The sequence below is a fragment of the Malus domestica genome, chromosome 04 (genome assembly GCF_042453785.1).
Source record: "Malus domestica chromosome 04, GDT2T_hap1".
NCBI classification, from domain to species: Eukaryota; Viridiplantae; Streptophyta; class Magnoliopsida; order Rosales; family Rosaceae; genus Malus; species Malus domestica.
The window spans coordinates 255,348-273,474 of record NC_091664.1 but is presented as its reverse complement, the minus strand read 5'-3'; the positions used below and the strand labels follow the sequence as shown (position 1 = coordinate 273,474).

The 18,127-nt window shown below is 37.9% G+C and overlaps 3 protein-coding genes across 4 annotated transcripts; 1 reads left to right on the top strand and 2 right to left on the bottom strand.

Annotated features, from left to right (window-relative positions):
* Nucleotides 1-2,187: 2,187 nt before the first annotated feature.
* Nucleotides 2,188-3,520, top strand: LOC103429304 (3-ketoacyl-CoA synthase 15). The gene is made up of 2 exons (XM_008367451.4): nucleotides 2,188-2,771; nucleotides 2,842-3,520. The coding sequence occupies exons 1-2, from the start codon at nucleotides 2,301-2,303 to the stop codon at nucleotides 3,337-3,339; spliced, it is 969 nt and encodes a 322-aa protein (XP_008365673.1). The 5' UTR covers nucleotides 2,188-2,300; the 3' UTR covers nucleotides 3,340-3,520.
* An 82-nt stretch (nucleotides 3,521-3,602) lies between these two features.
* On the bottom strand, nucleotides 3,603-8,752 carry LOC103411594 (serine/threonine-protein kinase STY13-like). The gene is made up of 3 exons (XM_070820361.1): nucleotides 8,553-8,752; nucleotides 6,986-8,003; nucleotides 3,603-4,203 (listed from the first exon to the last, which is right to left on the bottom strand). Exons 2-3 carry the CDS (start codon nucleotides 7,897-7,899, stop codon nucleotides 3,867-3,869), a joined length of 1,251 nt encoding a protein of 416 aa, XP_070676462.1. The 5' UTR covers nucleotides 7,900-8,003; nucleotides 8,553-8,752; the 3' UTR covers nucleotides 3,603-3,866.
* Nucleotides 8,753-9,574: 822 nt separating this feature from the next.
* On the bottom strand, nucleotides 9,575-14,895 carry LOC103421795 (serine/threonine-protein kinase STY13-like). 2 transcript variants are annotated; one of them, XM_029100722.2, is made up of 3 exons: nucleotides 14,668-14,895; nucleotides 13,072-14,088; nucleotides 9,575-10,297 (listed from the first exon to the last, which is right to left on the bottom strand). In XM_029100722.2, exons 2-3 carry the CDS (start codon nucleotides 13,983-13,985, stop codon nucleotides 9,958-9,960), a joined length of 1,254 nt encoding a protein of 417 aa, XP_028956555.1. In that variant the 5' UTR covers nucleotides 13,986-14,088; nucleotides 14,668-14,895; the 3' UTR covers nucleotides 9,575-9,957. The 2 variants fall into 2 exon arrangements, with proteins under 2 accessions (XP_028956555.1, XP_070676461.1); XM_070820360.1 differs by lacking the exon at nucleotides 14,668-14,895 and adding an exon at nucleotides 14,241-14,356.
* Nucleotides 14,896-18,127: the final 3,232 nt, after the last annotated feature.

Below are 18,127 nucleotides of genomic sequence, written 5' to 3'. Positions count from 1 at the left end.
CCATAACTTGGTGTTGTCAGTATCTGGTTTTTCAAAAATTGTGGTTGCACAACCTAAAATTGTTTTCCCCTACAGGAAATATATATTTTGCTTTCAGATTCCCTTCATCGTAACCAAAGCACCTTTAGTAACTTTCAAAACACCATTTGACATATTTACATTAAACCCATTGCTTTCCAAGGCACCCAAAGAAATTATATTTTTTTTTCAAAGCAGGAACATACCACACATAGGCAACTCTTTAACGATGCCATCATGATGTTTCAACTTAACCATTCTTACTCCCTTTTTATCACATGCATAATCATTATCTAATAAAACAGTTCCCGCCTTTACAACTTCTAGATTAGTAAATCAATCTCAATTTGGACACATGATGAGAACAACCAGAATCTAAAATCCGTACATCAGAATCACAAGTAGAAGTAACAGCCAAAGCATAATCAGATTCATCATCACTAAGTGCAACATTAGCATTGGTGTTTCTATTATTCTTTTGCAACTTAGGGCAATCCTTTATTCAGTGTCCCTTTGTATGACAAAATGCACATTCATCTTTGTCTAATATTTTTCTATTTTGTGAATAACCTCGTGGTCGAGACTGAGATCTTCTTCTGTTATTGAATCTCCATCTTTCATTCAATCTGCCTCTAACAAACAAAGCATATGATGCTGTATTCTGGACTTGCTTATCTTTATGTCTAAGTTCATGGTTTATCAATGCATTAGACACATCTTCAAAATTTATGGTGTCTTTACCATAAATTAAAGTAGAAGCTAAATGATCATATGCCTCAGGTAATGAATTTAACAAAATCAAGGCTTTATCTTCATCCTTGACATCTTCATCTAAATTTAACAAATCAGCGATTAATTTGTTAAATGAATTGAGGTGTGTAATCATTTCGTGCCTTCTTTGTACTGGAACCGATACAACTGCTTTTTCAAATGGATACGATTTTCGATGCTCTTTGTCACGTACTTATCCTCCAATTTCTGCCATAGCGACTTAGCTAACGCTTCTCACATGACAAAATACTTTTGAGGCTTTGCAAGACATAAACTAATCGTAGAGCAAGCCATTCTATTTAACATATTCCACTCAACTTCTTCCATATCCTCCAGCTTGTCTTCTAACGTCAGGTCCAAATCTAGTTGAGCCAACACATCTTTAACCTCACATTGCCACATACCAAAGTTATTTGTTCCATCGAACTTTTCAACTTCAAATTGTGCATTTTGAACTATCGTTTTTGCCAAATGCGAAGCATGTGATTCCGGCAAAGGATGTGCGCCTCCTAATTCCAATTGATCACTCATATTTGTCAAACAGGTTTCAAATACAAACTTTGATACGAATGAGCCTAGTGACTCTGATACCAATTGTTGTGCTAGAGCACCAAATGGAACAAATAAAATGAAAGAAATAACTCACAATTTATTAACTGATTAAGGTAACAAATGTACAAAGAGAATCTCACAAATTTGGCTCACACAAATTATTTCTACGCGAGCTCCTTTTATTACAAAACAAATGGTTGCCCTTTTAGTACGTAAAGCCATAAATGTAGTTTGTGATGGAGAGAAAAATAAGAACAACCAATACAAAGTAATTGACCAAGGTTTCTATCGAGCCACATGTCAACAGCATAGGCTCTACTTGTTCACTGCACCACTTCTGATTGTTCTCTTGAGTAGTACTAGTACTGCTGAAATATAGGAAACCTCAAACAGACCATCATCATAGAATATTTGTTTCCAAATAATTATCCAAAATTAGAAAGTGGAAGCTCCTCCTCCTCTTTCTTCTTCTTCTTCGTCTTGGGACCATTGGGAATATTGTTACATATTTATCTAGATTTGACGTCTCGTTCTATATATTTACGTGATTTTGCTTGTTTTCGTCCACCAAATAAACTAGAGGTAATTAATTATACATGCATGTTACATATATTATATACCAACAATAGCTATATTGAAACGTTGTTTGATAACTATTTTCTTTTCAGTTTTCATTTTTTTTAACACTAAAAACTAAACGAAATAATTACCAAATGATCTCTTAAGTATTATAATGTACTTCTACACATACATTTATGTGTTGATGTTCAATGTTATTGATTACTTTTGAAATGTTTTTATTTCATTTCACGCTGGCTCGCTCGTGCACCACTAAATAATCAAAGATCTCAAAGGAGGGGTTCATTGAATTAGTGAGAAATTCGGGCAACTTCAACTATGCTGCCATTGATTTTCAAAAGCGAGTGCTCAAGAGTTCCGGCATAGGCGAAGAGACGTACATGCCCCGAGTGGTATTCTGCCCAGATTACAAGATAAATCTGAAGGACGGAAGAGAAGAGGCAGCTATGGTGATGTTCGGGGCCATAAATGACCTTTTCGGAGCCACCAAAGTCCGCCCAAAGGACATTAGGATCCTCGTGGTGAACTGTGGAGTTCTGAATACGACCCCATCGCTGTCATCCATTGTGATAAACCATTTCAAGCTGAGGCCTAACGTACAGAGCTTCAACCTTGGTGGAATGGGTTGTGCTGCAGGAATCGTAGCCCTTGATCTTGCCAAAGACCTTTTAAATGCTTATCCTGGCTCATATGCACTGGTGGTCAGCACGGAGGCTGTGTGCTATACATGGTACAAAGGCAATGATTTCGATCTGCTCCTTTCTAATTGCTTCCTTCGAATGGGGGCGGCCGCCATGCTGCTCTCTAGCTCCAGTCTCGATCGATGGCATGCCAAATATGAACTCAAACAGGTATATATATGTATATATACACACACGTAGATTTTAGTGATTTGATCTTAATGGTGGGCGATCGATGCAGCTGGTTCGAACTCACAAAGGCATGGATGAGAGGAGCTTCAACAGCATACATTTGAAGGAAGATGCAGAGGGCACACAAGGAGTGTCGATGAGCAAAGACGTGATTCAGGTTGGCGGCCGCGCACTCAAGGCCAACATCACCACTATCGGCCCCCTCGTTCTCCCCGTCAGCGAACAATTCCATTTCCTCACCAATTTGCTCTTCAGGAAGAAGAAAACTAATTACAAGCCTTACATTCCTGACTACAAGCTTGCCTTCGAGCACGTGTGCATATTGGCAACTAGCGAGAAGGTGCTCAATGAAATACAGAAGAACCTAGAGCTTACGGAGGACTACATGGAGGCATCCAGGAAAACCCTGGAGCGATTTGGAGACACTTTTAGTAGTAGTGTTTGGTACGAACTCGCTTACTTAGAGGCAACTTCAAAGATCAAGAGGGGTGGTCGGATTTGGCAGCTCACCTTCGGCTCAGGATTCAAGTGTAACAGCGTCGTTTGAAAGGCTCTTAAGAATGTTGGGACACCCAAGCAGAGTCCATGGTTTGACGAGTTAGATTTAACTCTTATGCATGGCAGCCAGATTACAAAGAGGACAAAATGACAAGTGTTTCTAGTTGTTCTAGCTTAAGGCTTAATAACCTGCAATTGTTTATCAGCATAGCTCCCACAAGTTTTAATTACTCAGCTTGATAATTTGATGCGCACAGCGCAAATGAACGTAATTGATATAAACCAGGGGATGCAAAGCCTGCCATAATCATATACACCATCAGATTCAATTCTCCTCTTCTATTACTCATCCTTCAGAGTCAGAAATTCAACCAAATAGAAACCTCAAAACCAAAATATTTTTTGACACCAATTCCTTATCTATCTTAACAAAGAAATGAAACCTGATAAATACACAGGGCTTACTATATAATTACGGTACCTTCTCTCTCTCTCTCTCTCTCTCTCTCTCTCTCTCACCTTTCTTTCCTATGTTGTTATTCATAACTGTTTTCTTTTCTAATTTTTCTTCAGGGGTCAGTCCGCTGTCATTGGCTGGGTAATGCAACACCTGAACCGGGCCTTGCGAACAGTCGTCATGATTTCTATCTCTGCATGCTCGAGCATTCTCACGACTTCAGTGAAGGATGGCCGGACTTCAGGGTTTGCATCCCAACATCTCGTCATGATCTCACAAAGAACAGGCAAGCAGTCATTTGGAATGATAGGGCGGACACCCTTGACAACTGCAAATGCTGCCTGTACCGCTGTCATGTTCTGGAATGGAAGCATCCCCGTTATAAGTTCCCAAAGAACAATCCCAAAGCTATAAACGTCAACTTTCTGTGTGTAATGCCTATGCTGGATCATCTCCCTGCACTCAACCAATCAAACAATGCAATTAAGAAGCCCACACAAAAAAACTTATAGGTGCATCCATGCCAACAATGTATGTATTGAGGAAACTCAAAACATCCTGCCATGCTATAGTTGCAAACGAGCACAGAAGCTGGTAATAATTGCCAAGATATAAATAAATAAAATAAATAATCAATCGTGCAATGCTACCCATAGTTCATATGATACACTTTAAGGGCATACAACATGCCAAACAAAATAAAAAATGTAGTAGATAGTTAACAGGTGCTAGTTCTATAGATACTAATAGCTAACATTTTCAAATGGGAGACGCTTTTAGCCCCACAGGAACATGACTTATCTTAATTAAAATATGTAGTTAAAAAAATTATTAGGAAGAAGGGGAAAGGATTATAAGAATAAAACCATTATGGAATTTGACATCAATTGTAGATTACATCATATGCAAACACAAGACTGAGTTAGAGAACTTGATCTACCTTAAAATTATAAAATCAATATCTAAAAATTTCCAACAGTGCATCACATATTATCCATATAACTATAGACTCCAGAGTCAAATTACTTTTCCAACATCTGCGTATAGGCTCCAGAGTCAAATTACTTGACCCCAACTTCATATCCACATTGTCACGACCATTACAGTCATAATCCATTCAATAGATCAGTAAGTTGCCACTAGCACAACCACACATGCATCATATGGGTCTCTGTCTAACCACAAGTTTCTTTTTCCTCTTTTTCTCTAAAAAAAGTACACCATACAACTCAGAGCAAGTTATCGAGGACGGTTGTAACACATGCCCTCCTGTGCTAAGAGAAGTACCCAAAGTTCAACCATGCAACCTTTCCCAGAAGTGATGACAACAGTATGAGCCATTGAGCTTAGTATCCTTTCTGAATTCAACCAATGATCCTCATACCTCTTTTCAAACAGTGCATGATACCATCAGACTTTCATGCATGAACTTCATGCTATTCTTACTTACTCCGGAACCAAATTATGGTTCAATTTCCATTGAGTGACTTATGAGTTGCTTGGAAAAAGTTATTCTAGGCTGATTCCTTTTCTTTTTTCTTTTTTTTGTTTTGGGGGGGGGGGGGGGGGGGGGGTTGAATCATGGGCTGAGTGAAATTCTCTTGGTTACTGTCAAACATGGTACGTTCTTTACAGTATACGTGTTTTCACATGTCCTAAATTAGACCAAATCTTACTATAGTATCATTAATATCAAAGGGTTGTTGAAGCAAGTAAATTGTTGCCTGGATATTGTTGTACAAGGATTTAGTTTTACAAGGTAAAAGCAGCAGAGAAACAAACATGTACAAGTCAAAGTCCTTCATTTCAAATTCAAACACAAATTTATTTTTCCAAAACAAAAAAGAAAACAAAGAACCTAAATGTATTGCACATTATGGAACAAGAGAAGAACGTCATATATGATTGAAATTATTATAAGCAGATATTGGAAAATGGCAAATTCATTATTTTTTTTTGAAACATTCCAAAAATAGTTCAATGCTGATTTTACTCATTTGGAGAAGTAGTCTCTAATATAAGTAAACTCAAGAACATCACAAACATAAACACAACTAAATCTCAAAAAAATGCAAGCAAAATATTAACTATTCATCCACCAACAAGGGAAGGCAAGAGTGGACACACGTATAACTTTTTCTTGTTTCAAACAGGGAATAGTAAATATACAGTAACAAAAAAGGGATAACATGAAAAAATCAATTAAAGACAATAATGATATACTTTGTGGCGGTAAATTAAATAAAATACTGAAATAATCATAGTACAGTACTGGGTTCTTTTTAAGTATGCAAAAAGAAAGATTATCCTCATAATTAAGAGTTTGCAACGTATAAGAGGTTAAGGTTAGTTGGGGAAAGACAAAGTGGTAGATACCAAATGAACCTGACATTTTCATAGTGTATAGGAGCAAAACCAACATGATGGTAGAAGAATATATGAAAATTTTCATCTACTTAGATTCTTTTTCCTTTTCTAGCGTTTACACGGAAACGTACTCATACCACCAATTAGATTTGAACCCGAAACTACATACTCATTATGTGAAGAGAATTCCTAGAATCCTGGGATGATTTTCATAGACAACCTGATGTAGGACAAAATAGAGGTTGATTAAAGTGGCAAAAATTAGAGAAAAGACAATGGTGGACGATTGGCAAGAGACGACGCAAGAAAATTCACATTCAACCTTAAAGTATTTTGTGATAAAATATGGAAAGAGCGTATCATTGGAATATTCGGGTTGCTTGAATAGGTTTTAGGAATCGTTGGAATTTCAGCCAATGATAGAAAAGGTAGTAGGTAAATCTTTTTGCTTAAGTTCTGTAACTTACAATTCCACTTTTTGAAATGCTATACACCATATGCTTCTTCTTTTTTTTCTAAGACCGGAAAATTAATAAAAAAAAGTTGCAAGAAAAATCAGATACGGGGTACATGTCTACAAGAAACAACGACAAAAGAACAAGGCAAAGAAGACACCAAATATTAGTAACGGAAAGCTAACGCTTATTTATATCTGCAAGAAAATAAGTACACTTAGCTGTAAGAAATTCATACAACTGTCACATACTGCAATAAATCTTGTCTAATAAAGACCAGACTGAGAATTGAGAATTCAATAGAAGATGACAAAGCCAATAAAAGCCATGAAATGTGCCCACAGATAAAATAAAGCAGATGAGCCAATGATAGAATCAATGGATAAGATATTTCAGCTAAGCATTAGAAGTCTTACGGCGCCATCCAGCGGTATGTCCCAGTCTCCGGAGTCATTCCTTCCGTCTGCACTTCAATACGAGCAACTCCAAAATCAGCAATTTTTATAGATTTGTCAGAAGAAATCAACAGGTTGTCAGATTTCAAGTCCCTATGAATCAGACCGAGCCCATGAACATAAGCAAACCCCCTTGCAACATCTAATGCTTGCTTGACTGCTAATTTCAATGGAACTGATTGGCTCTGCCGCTTCGCCAAGAACTGCCTAACTGAACCCCCCTTAGCATACTCTGTTACAATGCACCAAACCATTGGTTTACGGCAAGCACCGATGAAACGAACTATGTTTGGATGCTTCAAATTAGCCAGCATCTTGACTTCCTGTTGAAACTGCTGCTCCATCACCTGAGCCTTTTCTGGGTCATTTTCCGGACTCTCCAAAAGTTTGATAGCAACATCTTCACCATTGTAGGTACCTCTATATAGCTTCCCAAAAGCACCTTGTGCAAAAGCTTCACCCATGTTTAGCTTTCTTAAGTCAATTGTCCACTCTTCATAATTCTCAAGCCCTTCTGTCGAGGAATGGCTGTCAAGTAGAGCTTGAGCAAGCTGATCATTACTCAGAGCATGTGTGACTCTTCCTCGGTGGTTAACACTCTGTTGCACGGAGTAGTTATCCTTAGTACGTCGCCGCAGCCCTTGGTGGTTCAAGATTCGAGTGTGGGAATCATTAGTATTTGAAGCAACGCTGCTGTTGTCTATAGACATGGCCACAGAGCCTCCATCATTGCTCGTTTGCATACTGTCGATGGACATGTTGGTACCCTCACCCTCATGGAGTTTGAGGTAGAATCCTTGCGACAAATCATCATAGTTGTTATCATGGTTGTTTAGACCAATAATTCCAGTGAATTTGGCACCGCCCTCCAACATTTTCTTCTCTCGGAGAAAAGCAAATTCCTCAAAGTTGCCCTACTTTTTCCACATACAAATATCAAATTTCGAACTCAATACTCCCCCTTCTCTCTTTCGAAACCCTGAAACCAAGATCAAACCACAAAATACCTTAAGTAGACGGTTTTCCAAGTTGAATCAAATGAGGAGCAAAGAGCCCATCATTGGGTTTTGTTTTGGAAGTAAAACTACAGAATTCTGAGATGATTACTGTAATGTCCAATTCAATACCATATACATGTGGAAACTACCGAAAGACACGACAGGACTCCCTACGGCTAGCATCTAATAAGGATGAAATCCCGAAATTTAAGGGAACCGAGAATAGTAGGTTTTAGGTTGACTAAAACCACCAAATCAACTCAATCAAGAAAACATTTATGGAAATTTACTAATTGTTAAGAACAATACGCCAACTGCCAACCAACATATGCGAAATCAAACAACAGCAAACCCAAAACCAATTTAAAGAAAGAATCTGAACAGAATCGACACCTCAGATTATTCAAATGAAAAGTTTTTTTTTTTTTTTTTTTAAAGGAAAATGATTCAGAAGCCGGCATCAAAATTCGAGGAAACCCATGTGCTTGGATAATTCCAATGATCGATGATCAGATGAGAGAAGCACGTACCTCAATCAAACAAAATCGAGGGCAGCAGTCGGATGGAGGAAGATCGAATGGAATCGAGGGCGCAGAAAACAAAGACCTCTTCTTCCTCTCAGTCTCCCAAGTCGTCTTTTCTTCTATCTCTCTCACTTTCCTTTTTTCTATTTTTTTATTTATTACAAGACGGTCGGCGTGCGTGTGAGCACGCACCCATTTCATGCATCAAACTCAACTTTCTTCAAATATGTATTCTGTCTCTATTTTTATGTCCAAATATTCCATTCCTATAAAAACTACTTGAAAAAAAAAAGATTAATGGATAGCTGGATATTCTTCAAAAAAAAAATTTGATAGCTGGATAGAGTTAACTACTAATTTAGATGATAAATATGATCATCTCTTTATTTGGTTGTGCGTAAGGAAGTTATGTCTAGGCTTAACTTTGATATGTGCTATTTAAAGATTAGTACATGATCTTTTATGTTGTTTTAGAAACATGATGTCCCCTTTTTCAAATAGATAGGATGGAAAGCTAATAGAGTTTAGTTGACCTATATTTATCTTATTATTCTCTAATGTGTAGTATATGTAGGGATATAAGTCTTGTTACATGGTATTTTGTTGATGTGGAACAATAAGCCTATCTACTACTTAACTAATATATACATACAACTAGCAATACTTTTTCTCAAGTTGGAGCAAAAATGTCATGCATGTCTAACTTGTCAATCGAATTGAAAAACACACCACTAGACACAACCTTAGTAAGAACATCAACGAGTTGGTCTTTGGGCCCCACAAAGGAAAAAGCAATAAAAAACCTCTCATTCACTTGTGTTATAATATAAGGTTTTTTTTTTCTTTGTTCAAAGTGTTATCATATAAGTTTGTTTTTTTTGTTCAAAGTGTTATCATATAAGTAGGCGTTCAATGATGTTGATCAGTTTTGAAATGTTGTCGCTTCATTTTAAGCTGGTGCTCCAAATTAATGAAAGATGACAAAGGAGGAGGAGGAGTTGATAGAAGTTGGGGCAACAAAGGCAAAGGGACGATCAAATCATGCCATAATCATTACAACATGAATCTAAAGAAAACTCAAAACAGGGGAATACAATGCATGCCATAATCATATACATGATCAGATTCAATTCTCCTCTTTTCTATTACTCATGCTTCAGCGTCAGAAACTCGCTCAACCCAAATAGAAACCTCAAAAACCAAATATTTTTTTAATACCAATTCCTTATCTATCTTAATAAATAAATGAAACCTGATAAATACACAAGGCTTACAATATAATTACCCTCTCTCTCTCTCTCTCTCTCTCTCTCTCTCCCCCCCCCCCCCCTCTTTTTCCCCTTTCCATTTCCTTTTTCCTCTTTTATCTTGCTATTCATTACTGTTTTCTTTTCCAGTCTTTCTTCTGGGGTCAGTCCGCTGTCATTGGCTGGGTAATGCAACACCTGAACCGGGCCTTGCGAACAGTCGTCATGATCTCAGTCTCTGCATGCTCGAGCATTCTCACGACTTCAGTGAAGGATGGCCTCACATCAGGGTTTGCATCCCAACACCTCGTCATAATCTCACAAAGAACAGGTAAGCAGTCATTCGGAATGTTAGGGCGGACACTCTTATTAACAACTGCAAATGCTGCCTGTACTGCTGTCATGTTCTGGAATGGAAGCATCCCTGTTATAAGTTCCCAAAGAACTATCCCAAAGCTATAAACGTCAACTTTCTGTGTGTAATGCCTGTGCTGGATCATCTCCCTGCACACAGACAAAAAATCAATGAGTGCAATTGTGTAGCCGCTTATAGGGGGTATCCATGCCAACAACCTATGTATTAATGAAACTGATAACATCCAGCCATGATAAAGTCACAAAACGAATTAAGTAGTTAGTTAATCGATCCTAGTTTCATAGATACTAGTCGCTGATACCAACATTTTCATATGGGAGACACTTCTTGCCCCGCAGGAAAATGAATTATTTTAACTAAAATATGTAAAATCAAAATTATTATTAAAAAGGACGACCTGAAAAAAATTACAACAACAAAACCATTATGGAAGTGGACTTCAATTTTAAATTCCATCATACGCAGAAAAAATAAGGGTTACAGCACTTGAGCTACCTTCAGAATATAAAATTAATATCTATATATTTCAAACAGTGCATCACATATTAATCATGTAACTATAGACTCAAGAGTCAAATTATTTTCCAACACCTGAGTACACAGTATAGACTCCAGAATCAAAATAATATACCCCAACTTCACGTCCACATGTCACAACCATTGCAGTCATAATCCATTCAACAGTCCAATACGTTCCCACTAACACAACCATACATGCATCATATGTGTTTCCATCTAACCGCAAGTTTCTTTTTCCATTTCTTTCTTCTAAAAAGAGAACAACATAAGAGCACAAACAAAGATGCATCACATGTGTCTCCATCATCGAGAGCGGTTTTAACACATGCCCTCCTGTGATATGAGAGAAGAACCCAAAGTTCAACCTAAAGAGCCGCCTTCTCAATACAACCTTTCCCACAAGTGACTACAACAGTACCAGAAACAGAAACAACCCAGCACCATGACCCACCAGGGAACCAGGGCAGGAACACTGACATTGTGCTTGGTATCCTTTCTGAGTTCAACCGATGGTCCTCAAACAGTGCATGATAGACTCACAATGCACCTATATTCACAACCCACTTATCCACATCAACTCAGGGTTGTAAGATACTAAGATGAATGACGCACCACAACTGCTCTTATGCATGAACTCCATCCCCAATATTATTCTGACTTGTTCTGGAACCAAATTATGGTTCAATTTCAGTTGATTGACTTATGAGTTGCTTGGAAAAAGTTATTCTAGGCTGGTTCTTTTCTTATTTCTGTATTTTTGGGAGGGGATGCAGAAATGTTTTGAATGAGTTTGAGTTATGTGCAACTATCTTGTATAACGGACAGCAATGAATCATGGTCCGATTTAAATTATCTTGGTTACTATCAAACATGCTTCTTTACAGTGTACATGTTTTCACATGTCACAAATTAGATCGAGTCTCCTTATAGTATCAAAAATGCCAAAGGGTTGTTGAGGCAACCAATGCATTGCCAGGCTATTGTTGAACAAGTATTTATTTCAAGGAAACACTAGCAGAGACACAAGGAAAATCTTTAACAAAAAAAGATATGGTTCAGAGGAGACCCACAATGAAAATCATTGAGAGACACAAACACATATTAGTCAATGTCTTTCACTTCAAAGATGTGAATTTATGTTGTCCAGAACAAAAAAAAAAGAAACAAAGAACCTTAGTGTATCGCTCATTATGGAAAAAGACAAGTACTCTCCAATATAAGTTCAAGAACTTCTCTGACATAGACACTCTAAACCTAAATCTCAAGAAATGCAAGCAAAATCTGAACTATCATTCACCAACAAGAGGGGCAAAAGAGGAAGCGTGTGACTTTGGTTGTTTCATGCAACAGGGAGTGGTAAATATCTAGTAACGTACTCTCCAATAGAACTTCATGAATTTCTCAGACAGAGACGCTCTAAATCTAAATCTCAAGAAATGCAAGCAAAATCAGAACTATTCATCCACCAACAAGAGGGGCAAGACACGTGTGACTTTGTTTGTTTCATGCAACAGGGCATAGTAAATATAAAGTAACAGAAAAGGAATAATATGATAAAATAGAGATAATATCTGCAGGGAAGGAAAAGCCCGGGGGGGGGGGGGGGATTAAACAAAATATTGAAATAATCAAAGAACAGCATCAGGTTCTTTTTTAAGTATGGAAAAACAAAGATATTCTCATAACTAAGAGTTTTTCATGTATAAGAGGTTAAGGATAGTTGGGGGAACAAAATGACACAAAATGAATCCCTCGTTATCATAGTGTATAGGAGCAAACCAACATGATCCTAGGTGAATATATGAAAATTTTCGACTAAAAATCTATTTCTGCCGTTTCCATGGAAAAGTACTCATCATACAACCAATTAAATATGAACCCAAAACTACATATTATGTGAGAGTTGCTAGCATGATTTTCATAGACAACCCATTTCAGTCAATGTTAAAAAAAGTTGTCAGCAAATCTTTTTACTTAAATTATGTAACGTACAATTCCACACGAAACTTTTTAAAATGTTTCCAACGTGGTACACGTCTACTAACAAGCAACAAAGAGACCCAATAAATAAAAATAAAAACACGAGAAAAATAGAAGCAAAATCAGATACGGGGTACATGCCTACTAACAAGCAATGACAAAAGACCAAAGCAGAGAACACAACAAATATTAGTAACTGAAAGCTAATGCGCATTTATATCTGCCAAACAAGAAGTATACTTAGCTGGAAGGATTTCATACAACTGTCACATACTGAAATTAAAGTCGTCTAAAAAAAGGCAAGAGTGAGAATTGAGAATTCAATAGAAGATAATATCAAGTGGATGAACCAATGACAGCAACAAAGGATAAGATATTTCAGCTAAAGCTTTAGAAGTCTTACGGTGCCATCCAGCGGTATGTCCCAGTCTCTGGAGTCATTCCTTCTGTCTGCACCTCAATACGGGCAACTCCAAAATCAGCAATTTTTATAGATTTGTCAGACGAAATCAACAGGTTGTCAGATTTCAAGTCCCTGTGAATCAGACCAAGCCCATGAACATACGCAAACCCCCTCGCGACATCCAAAGCTTGCTTGACTGCTAATTTCAATGGAACCGATCGGCTCTGCCGCTTCGCCAAGAACTGCCTAACTGAACCCCCCTTAGCATACTCTGTTACAATGCACCAAACCATTGGTTTACGGCAAGCACCAATGAAACGAACTATGTTTGGATGCTTCAAATTAGCCAGCATCTTGACTTCCTGTTGAAACTGCTGCTCCATCACCTGAGCCCTTTCTGGGTCATTTTCTGGCCGCTCCAAAAGTTTGATGGCAACATCTTCGCCATTGTAGGTACCTCTGTATAGCTTCCCAAAAGCACCTTGCGCAAAAGCTTCACCCATGTTTAGCTTTCTTAAGTCAATTGTCCAGTCCTCATAATCCTCAAGCCCCTCTGTCAAGGAATGGCTGTCCAATAGAGCTCGAGCCAGTTGATCATGACTTAGAGCATGTGTGACTCTTCCTCGGGGATTAACACTCTGTTGCACAGAGTAGTTATCCTTAGTACGTCGCCGCAGCCCTTGGTGGTTCAAGATTCGAGTGTGGGAATCATTAGTATTTGAAGCAATGCTGCTGTTGTCTACAGACATGGCCACAGAGCCTCCGTCGTTGCTCATTTGCATACTGTCGATGGACATGTTGGTACCTTCGCCCTCCTGGAGTTTGAGGTAGAATCCTTGTGACAAATCGTCATAGTTGTTATCATGGTTGTTTAGACCAATAATTCCAGTGAATTTGGCGCCGCCCTCCAACATTTTCTTCCCTCAGAGAAAAGCAAATTCCTCGAAGTTGCACTACTTGTTCCACATACAAAATATCAAATTTCGAACTCAATACCCCCTTCTCTCTTTCGAAACCCTGAAACCAAGATCGACCCACAAAATATCGTAAGTAGACGGTTTTCCAAGTTGAATCAAATGAGGAGCAAAAAGCCCATCATTGGGTTTTGTTTTGGAAGCATAAATACAGAATTATACATATGATGATTACTGTAACGTCCAATTCAATACCATATATATGTGGAAACTGCACTGCAGACGACAGGACAGGACAGGACTCCCTACGACTAGCATCTAATAAGGATGAAATCCCGAAATCTAAGGGAACCAAGATTAGTATGTCTTAGGTTGATTAACACCACCAAATCGACTCAATCGAGAAAAACATTTAGGGAAATACACTAATTGTTAAAAATAATACGCCAACATATGCGAAATCAAACAACAGCAAACCCAAAACCAATTTAAAGAAATAATCTGAGCAGAATCGACAGCTCATTCAAATGAAAAGGGTTGAGAGGAAATCACACAACATGAAAGTATTCTAAAAAAAAAAAAAAAAAAAAAAAAGGGATTCAGAAGCTGGCATCAAAATTCGAGGAAACCCATGTACTTGGATAATTCCAATGATGGATGATCAGATGAGAGAAGCACGTACCTCAATCAAACAAAATCGAGGGCAGCAGTCGGATGAGGAAGATCGAATGGAATTGAGGACGCAGGAAACAAAAGACCACTTCTTCCTCTCAGTCACCAAGTCGTCCTTTCCTTTGTCTCTCTCTTACTTTCCTTTTTCTTGTTCTGTTTTCCTATTTTTCAATAATATGTTTTATTTTATTTTTTTTTTGACATTTTATTACAAGAGGAAGAGGGAAGTCTTGCGTGTGAGCAGAGCATCCACTCTTTCCATGCGTGTAACTCACTTTTAAATATGTTTTCTTTCTCTATTTTTCAGTCCAAAGTAATTTTTATTTCATTCCTTTGAAGGGGAAAGTGCTAAATAGTCAAAATAGTTCCTGAAATTTGCATAACTCAACACTTTGATCTCTAACATTTCAAATCAATAAAAGTGGTCCCTGAAATTGTCCACCATCCAGCATTTTGGTCATTCCGTTAAAAACTCCGTTAAGTGTCCCGAAGCTCTTAGCCGGAAGTTTGGGCAATTTTCAAAGTTTCGTAACTCAATCGTTTCTTAACCAAATTCGACCCATAATATATCAAAATGAAGATTGGAAAGTGTAGAATAAGATTATACCTATTTGGAAGCCCAATGGTTGCCGAAAATGGCTGGAAAATAGCCTTAAAGTTGACTAGTCCAAGGGAAAACTGGAAAACTAGAAAGCTCGCCGGAAACTGGGTAAACATTAAACGTTTATAACTTCTTCAATACTCAACGAAATCAAGTGATTCAAAAACAAAAATCATACTTCTCGATGAGATGAAGAGAATGACACCTTTTTAGACGGCTAAATAGCCGTGGTTTGGCCGAAAAACAGCTTGAAGTGGCTAACTCGAGACCAAGAAAGCCACTTTTGAGCCGTTTTCTGGCCAAACCACGGAGATTTAGCCATATAAAAAGACACCATTCTCTTCATCTCGTCGCAAAGTATGATTTTCCGGCGAGTTTTCCAGTTTTCCCTCTGAACAGTCAACTTTAAGGCTATTTTCCGGCCATCTCCAGCAGCCATTGGGCTTCCATATAAGTATAATCTTATTCTACACTTTCCTATCTTCATTTTGATATATTATGGGTCAAATTTGGTTAAGAAACGATTGAGTTACGAAGCTTTGAAAATTGCCCAAACTTCCGGCCAAAAGCTCCGGGACACTTAACGGAGTTTTTAACGAAATGACCAAAATGATGGATGGTGGACAATCTCAGGAACCACTTTTATTGATTTGAAATGTTAGAGACCAAAGTGATGAGTTATGCAAATCTCATGAACCATTTTGGTTATTTAGCTAAGGGAAAATAATAAACACATCTTTACCCAAAAATAATAATAATAAACACAAACTTATTTTTATCTCAAATGCCACTTTTACTCTTATCCGTTAATTGTGTTTGATTTATTTAATTCAATTGTCTATAAATAAAAGAATTAAAAAGATGATGAAAATCACTTCCCTTTAAAAACTACATGCTTAACAAAACAGCTTTCCATTTATTCAAATGGATAGTAATCGCAAGCCAATGGAATTTCTCATATAGATGAGACTGAAAATTTTGACAAGATTTTAGTAAGCCATATTTGTGCACCCTAGCCTATCTTGTACCGTTGTAGGGGTTCTATCCTTGTTACTTAGTAGAACTTGTAATGACTCATATTTTGTCGGATTTATGTCGTGTTGAGGCAAGTATATAACATATACACATCCAATCTTTCACCTTACCAGACCCCTAATTTCTTTCTTGATTCTAACAAATTCTTAGCAATGCATATGGTCAAAAAGTTCTTCAATATGATATCTCAATGTGCAATAATTTCAAGTGGTGTGACCAATGCATTAGTGACAAGAGCAGTACTCGTTTAGCCTTTTCTTGGCCAGATGTTTTGGGAGAGGTTCTGGCTGCTTAAGGAAAGCTTTGTCCTTAATGCTAAAGAGGAAATTGTTGATATTGGTGTTCAAAACTGTGTATTACATTGGCTTGGACAAAGCTGGTTTGTCCTTATGTCCTCTTTTATCATTTCAACGAGGTGAAAGCGGCGAGGTGTCACGATCTTCCCTCCCTCTTTCGATCAGATTTTCTGATATGGTCCTGATCGATGATCTTTTTCTTTGTTTTGTCATTCTAATTAGTGAGGTCATTCGCCACATCGAAGCATTATGCCAGGGTAGCATGGTCGTATTTCCTTTTGTTCAACTTTTGGGAGAGATGTGAGTGGACATAGAGTGCTTGCTTGAAAGCCATGGTGGCCAGCCTATCATTTGGCATTTCTACTTTGGCTAATTCTAAGCATAATCGCTTCAAGTATGCCTTGAGACTTTCATCCTTACTTTAGGCAGCCATGCTAAATATGGTTTCATGATGTTTGCAAACATAACGATACACCAAATAGGTGTTCGTGAAGATGTCAGCCAGGCTTTCAAAGCAGCCTATCGAACGGGCTGGTAACTTAGAGAACCATCTCATTGCAAGGTCCTCTAAGGTGGATAAAAATATCTTGCATATCCAACGACAAGGTGCTCCAATAGTACATAATGTGATAATTCGAGTCAAAATCTCCGCAAATGTACTTAAACCAAAGTTGAGAGAACTTCTCAAGCGGAGCGCCAATTTTTTTGTTGAAGAAACAAGGCTTCAAACTTTGGCGACAATCTTGTTGGAGTGCAAGGCTGAATTTCCCTTGGTGCATTCCTAGCTCTGTCAGGGTTCAAGGGTCAACATCACTCTTGCTCTTTCGAGGATTTTAGGTCATCGAAGTTTAGATGATAGGGTTCCATCTTTGGTACTCATGCAGTGTCGTCGTATATGATCTATATTCCGTTTACAGAGGTATTGTTGACAATTTATCCCTCGTGCGAGACGCTCGTAATTAGATTAGCAATTTTCACTGGGTGAGAGTAAAAATCGGCATGACGGGTTGCCCCTCTAGAGTTATGGTACTCATGTTACCATAGTTGAAGACTGAAACTTAGGTTTGTGGACTAGTTTTGCTAGAGTTTTCTAGATTTTTCATCCATTTGTCAATGTTCAAAAAGTTTACATGATTCTCTACTCGCAAAGCTGTATAGGCTCTTTGCAACTTATCAACAGAAGTGTTAATCTTCAGTGAAATCTCCCAAGTCTGTTCTATGGGGGATGAAGTTTAGTGACATGAGCTTTACCATTCCCTGGGATGGTATTAGTATCAGGGGTTTGGTTATTTACATTGGGAGTGGTGAAGACGTCAGGGATTGGGTTATTCCTAGTTGGAGTGATGGAGGCGTCGAGGAGTGGATTATCTCCCGTCACCATGCTAACATTAGCGCTAACAGAACTTTCTTCTGTAGACATGTTTTTGGTAAAGTGATTTAGTCAGGAGGAATATAGGTTCACTCTCTATGAAATCACTAATTGGTGGAACCAAATTCACGCAGCATGAAGAATCTGTAAAACAACAGACAATCGTAAG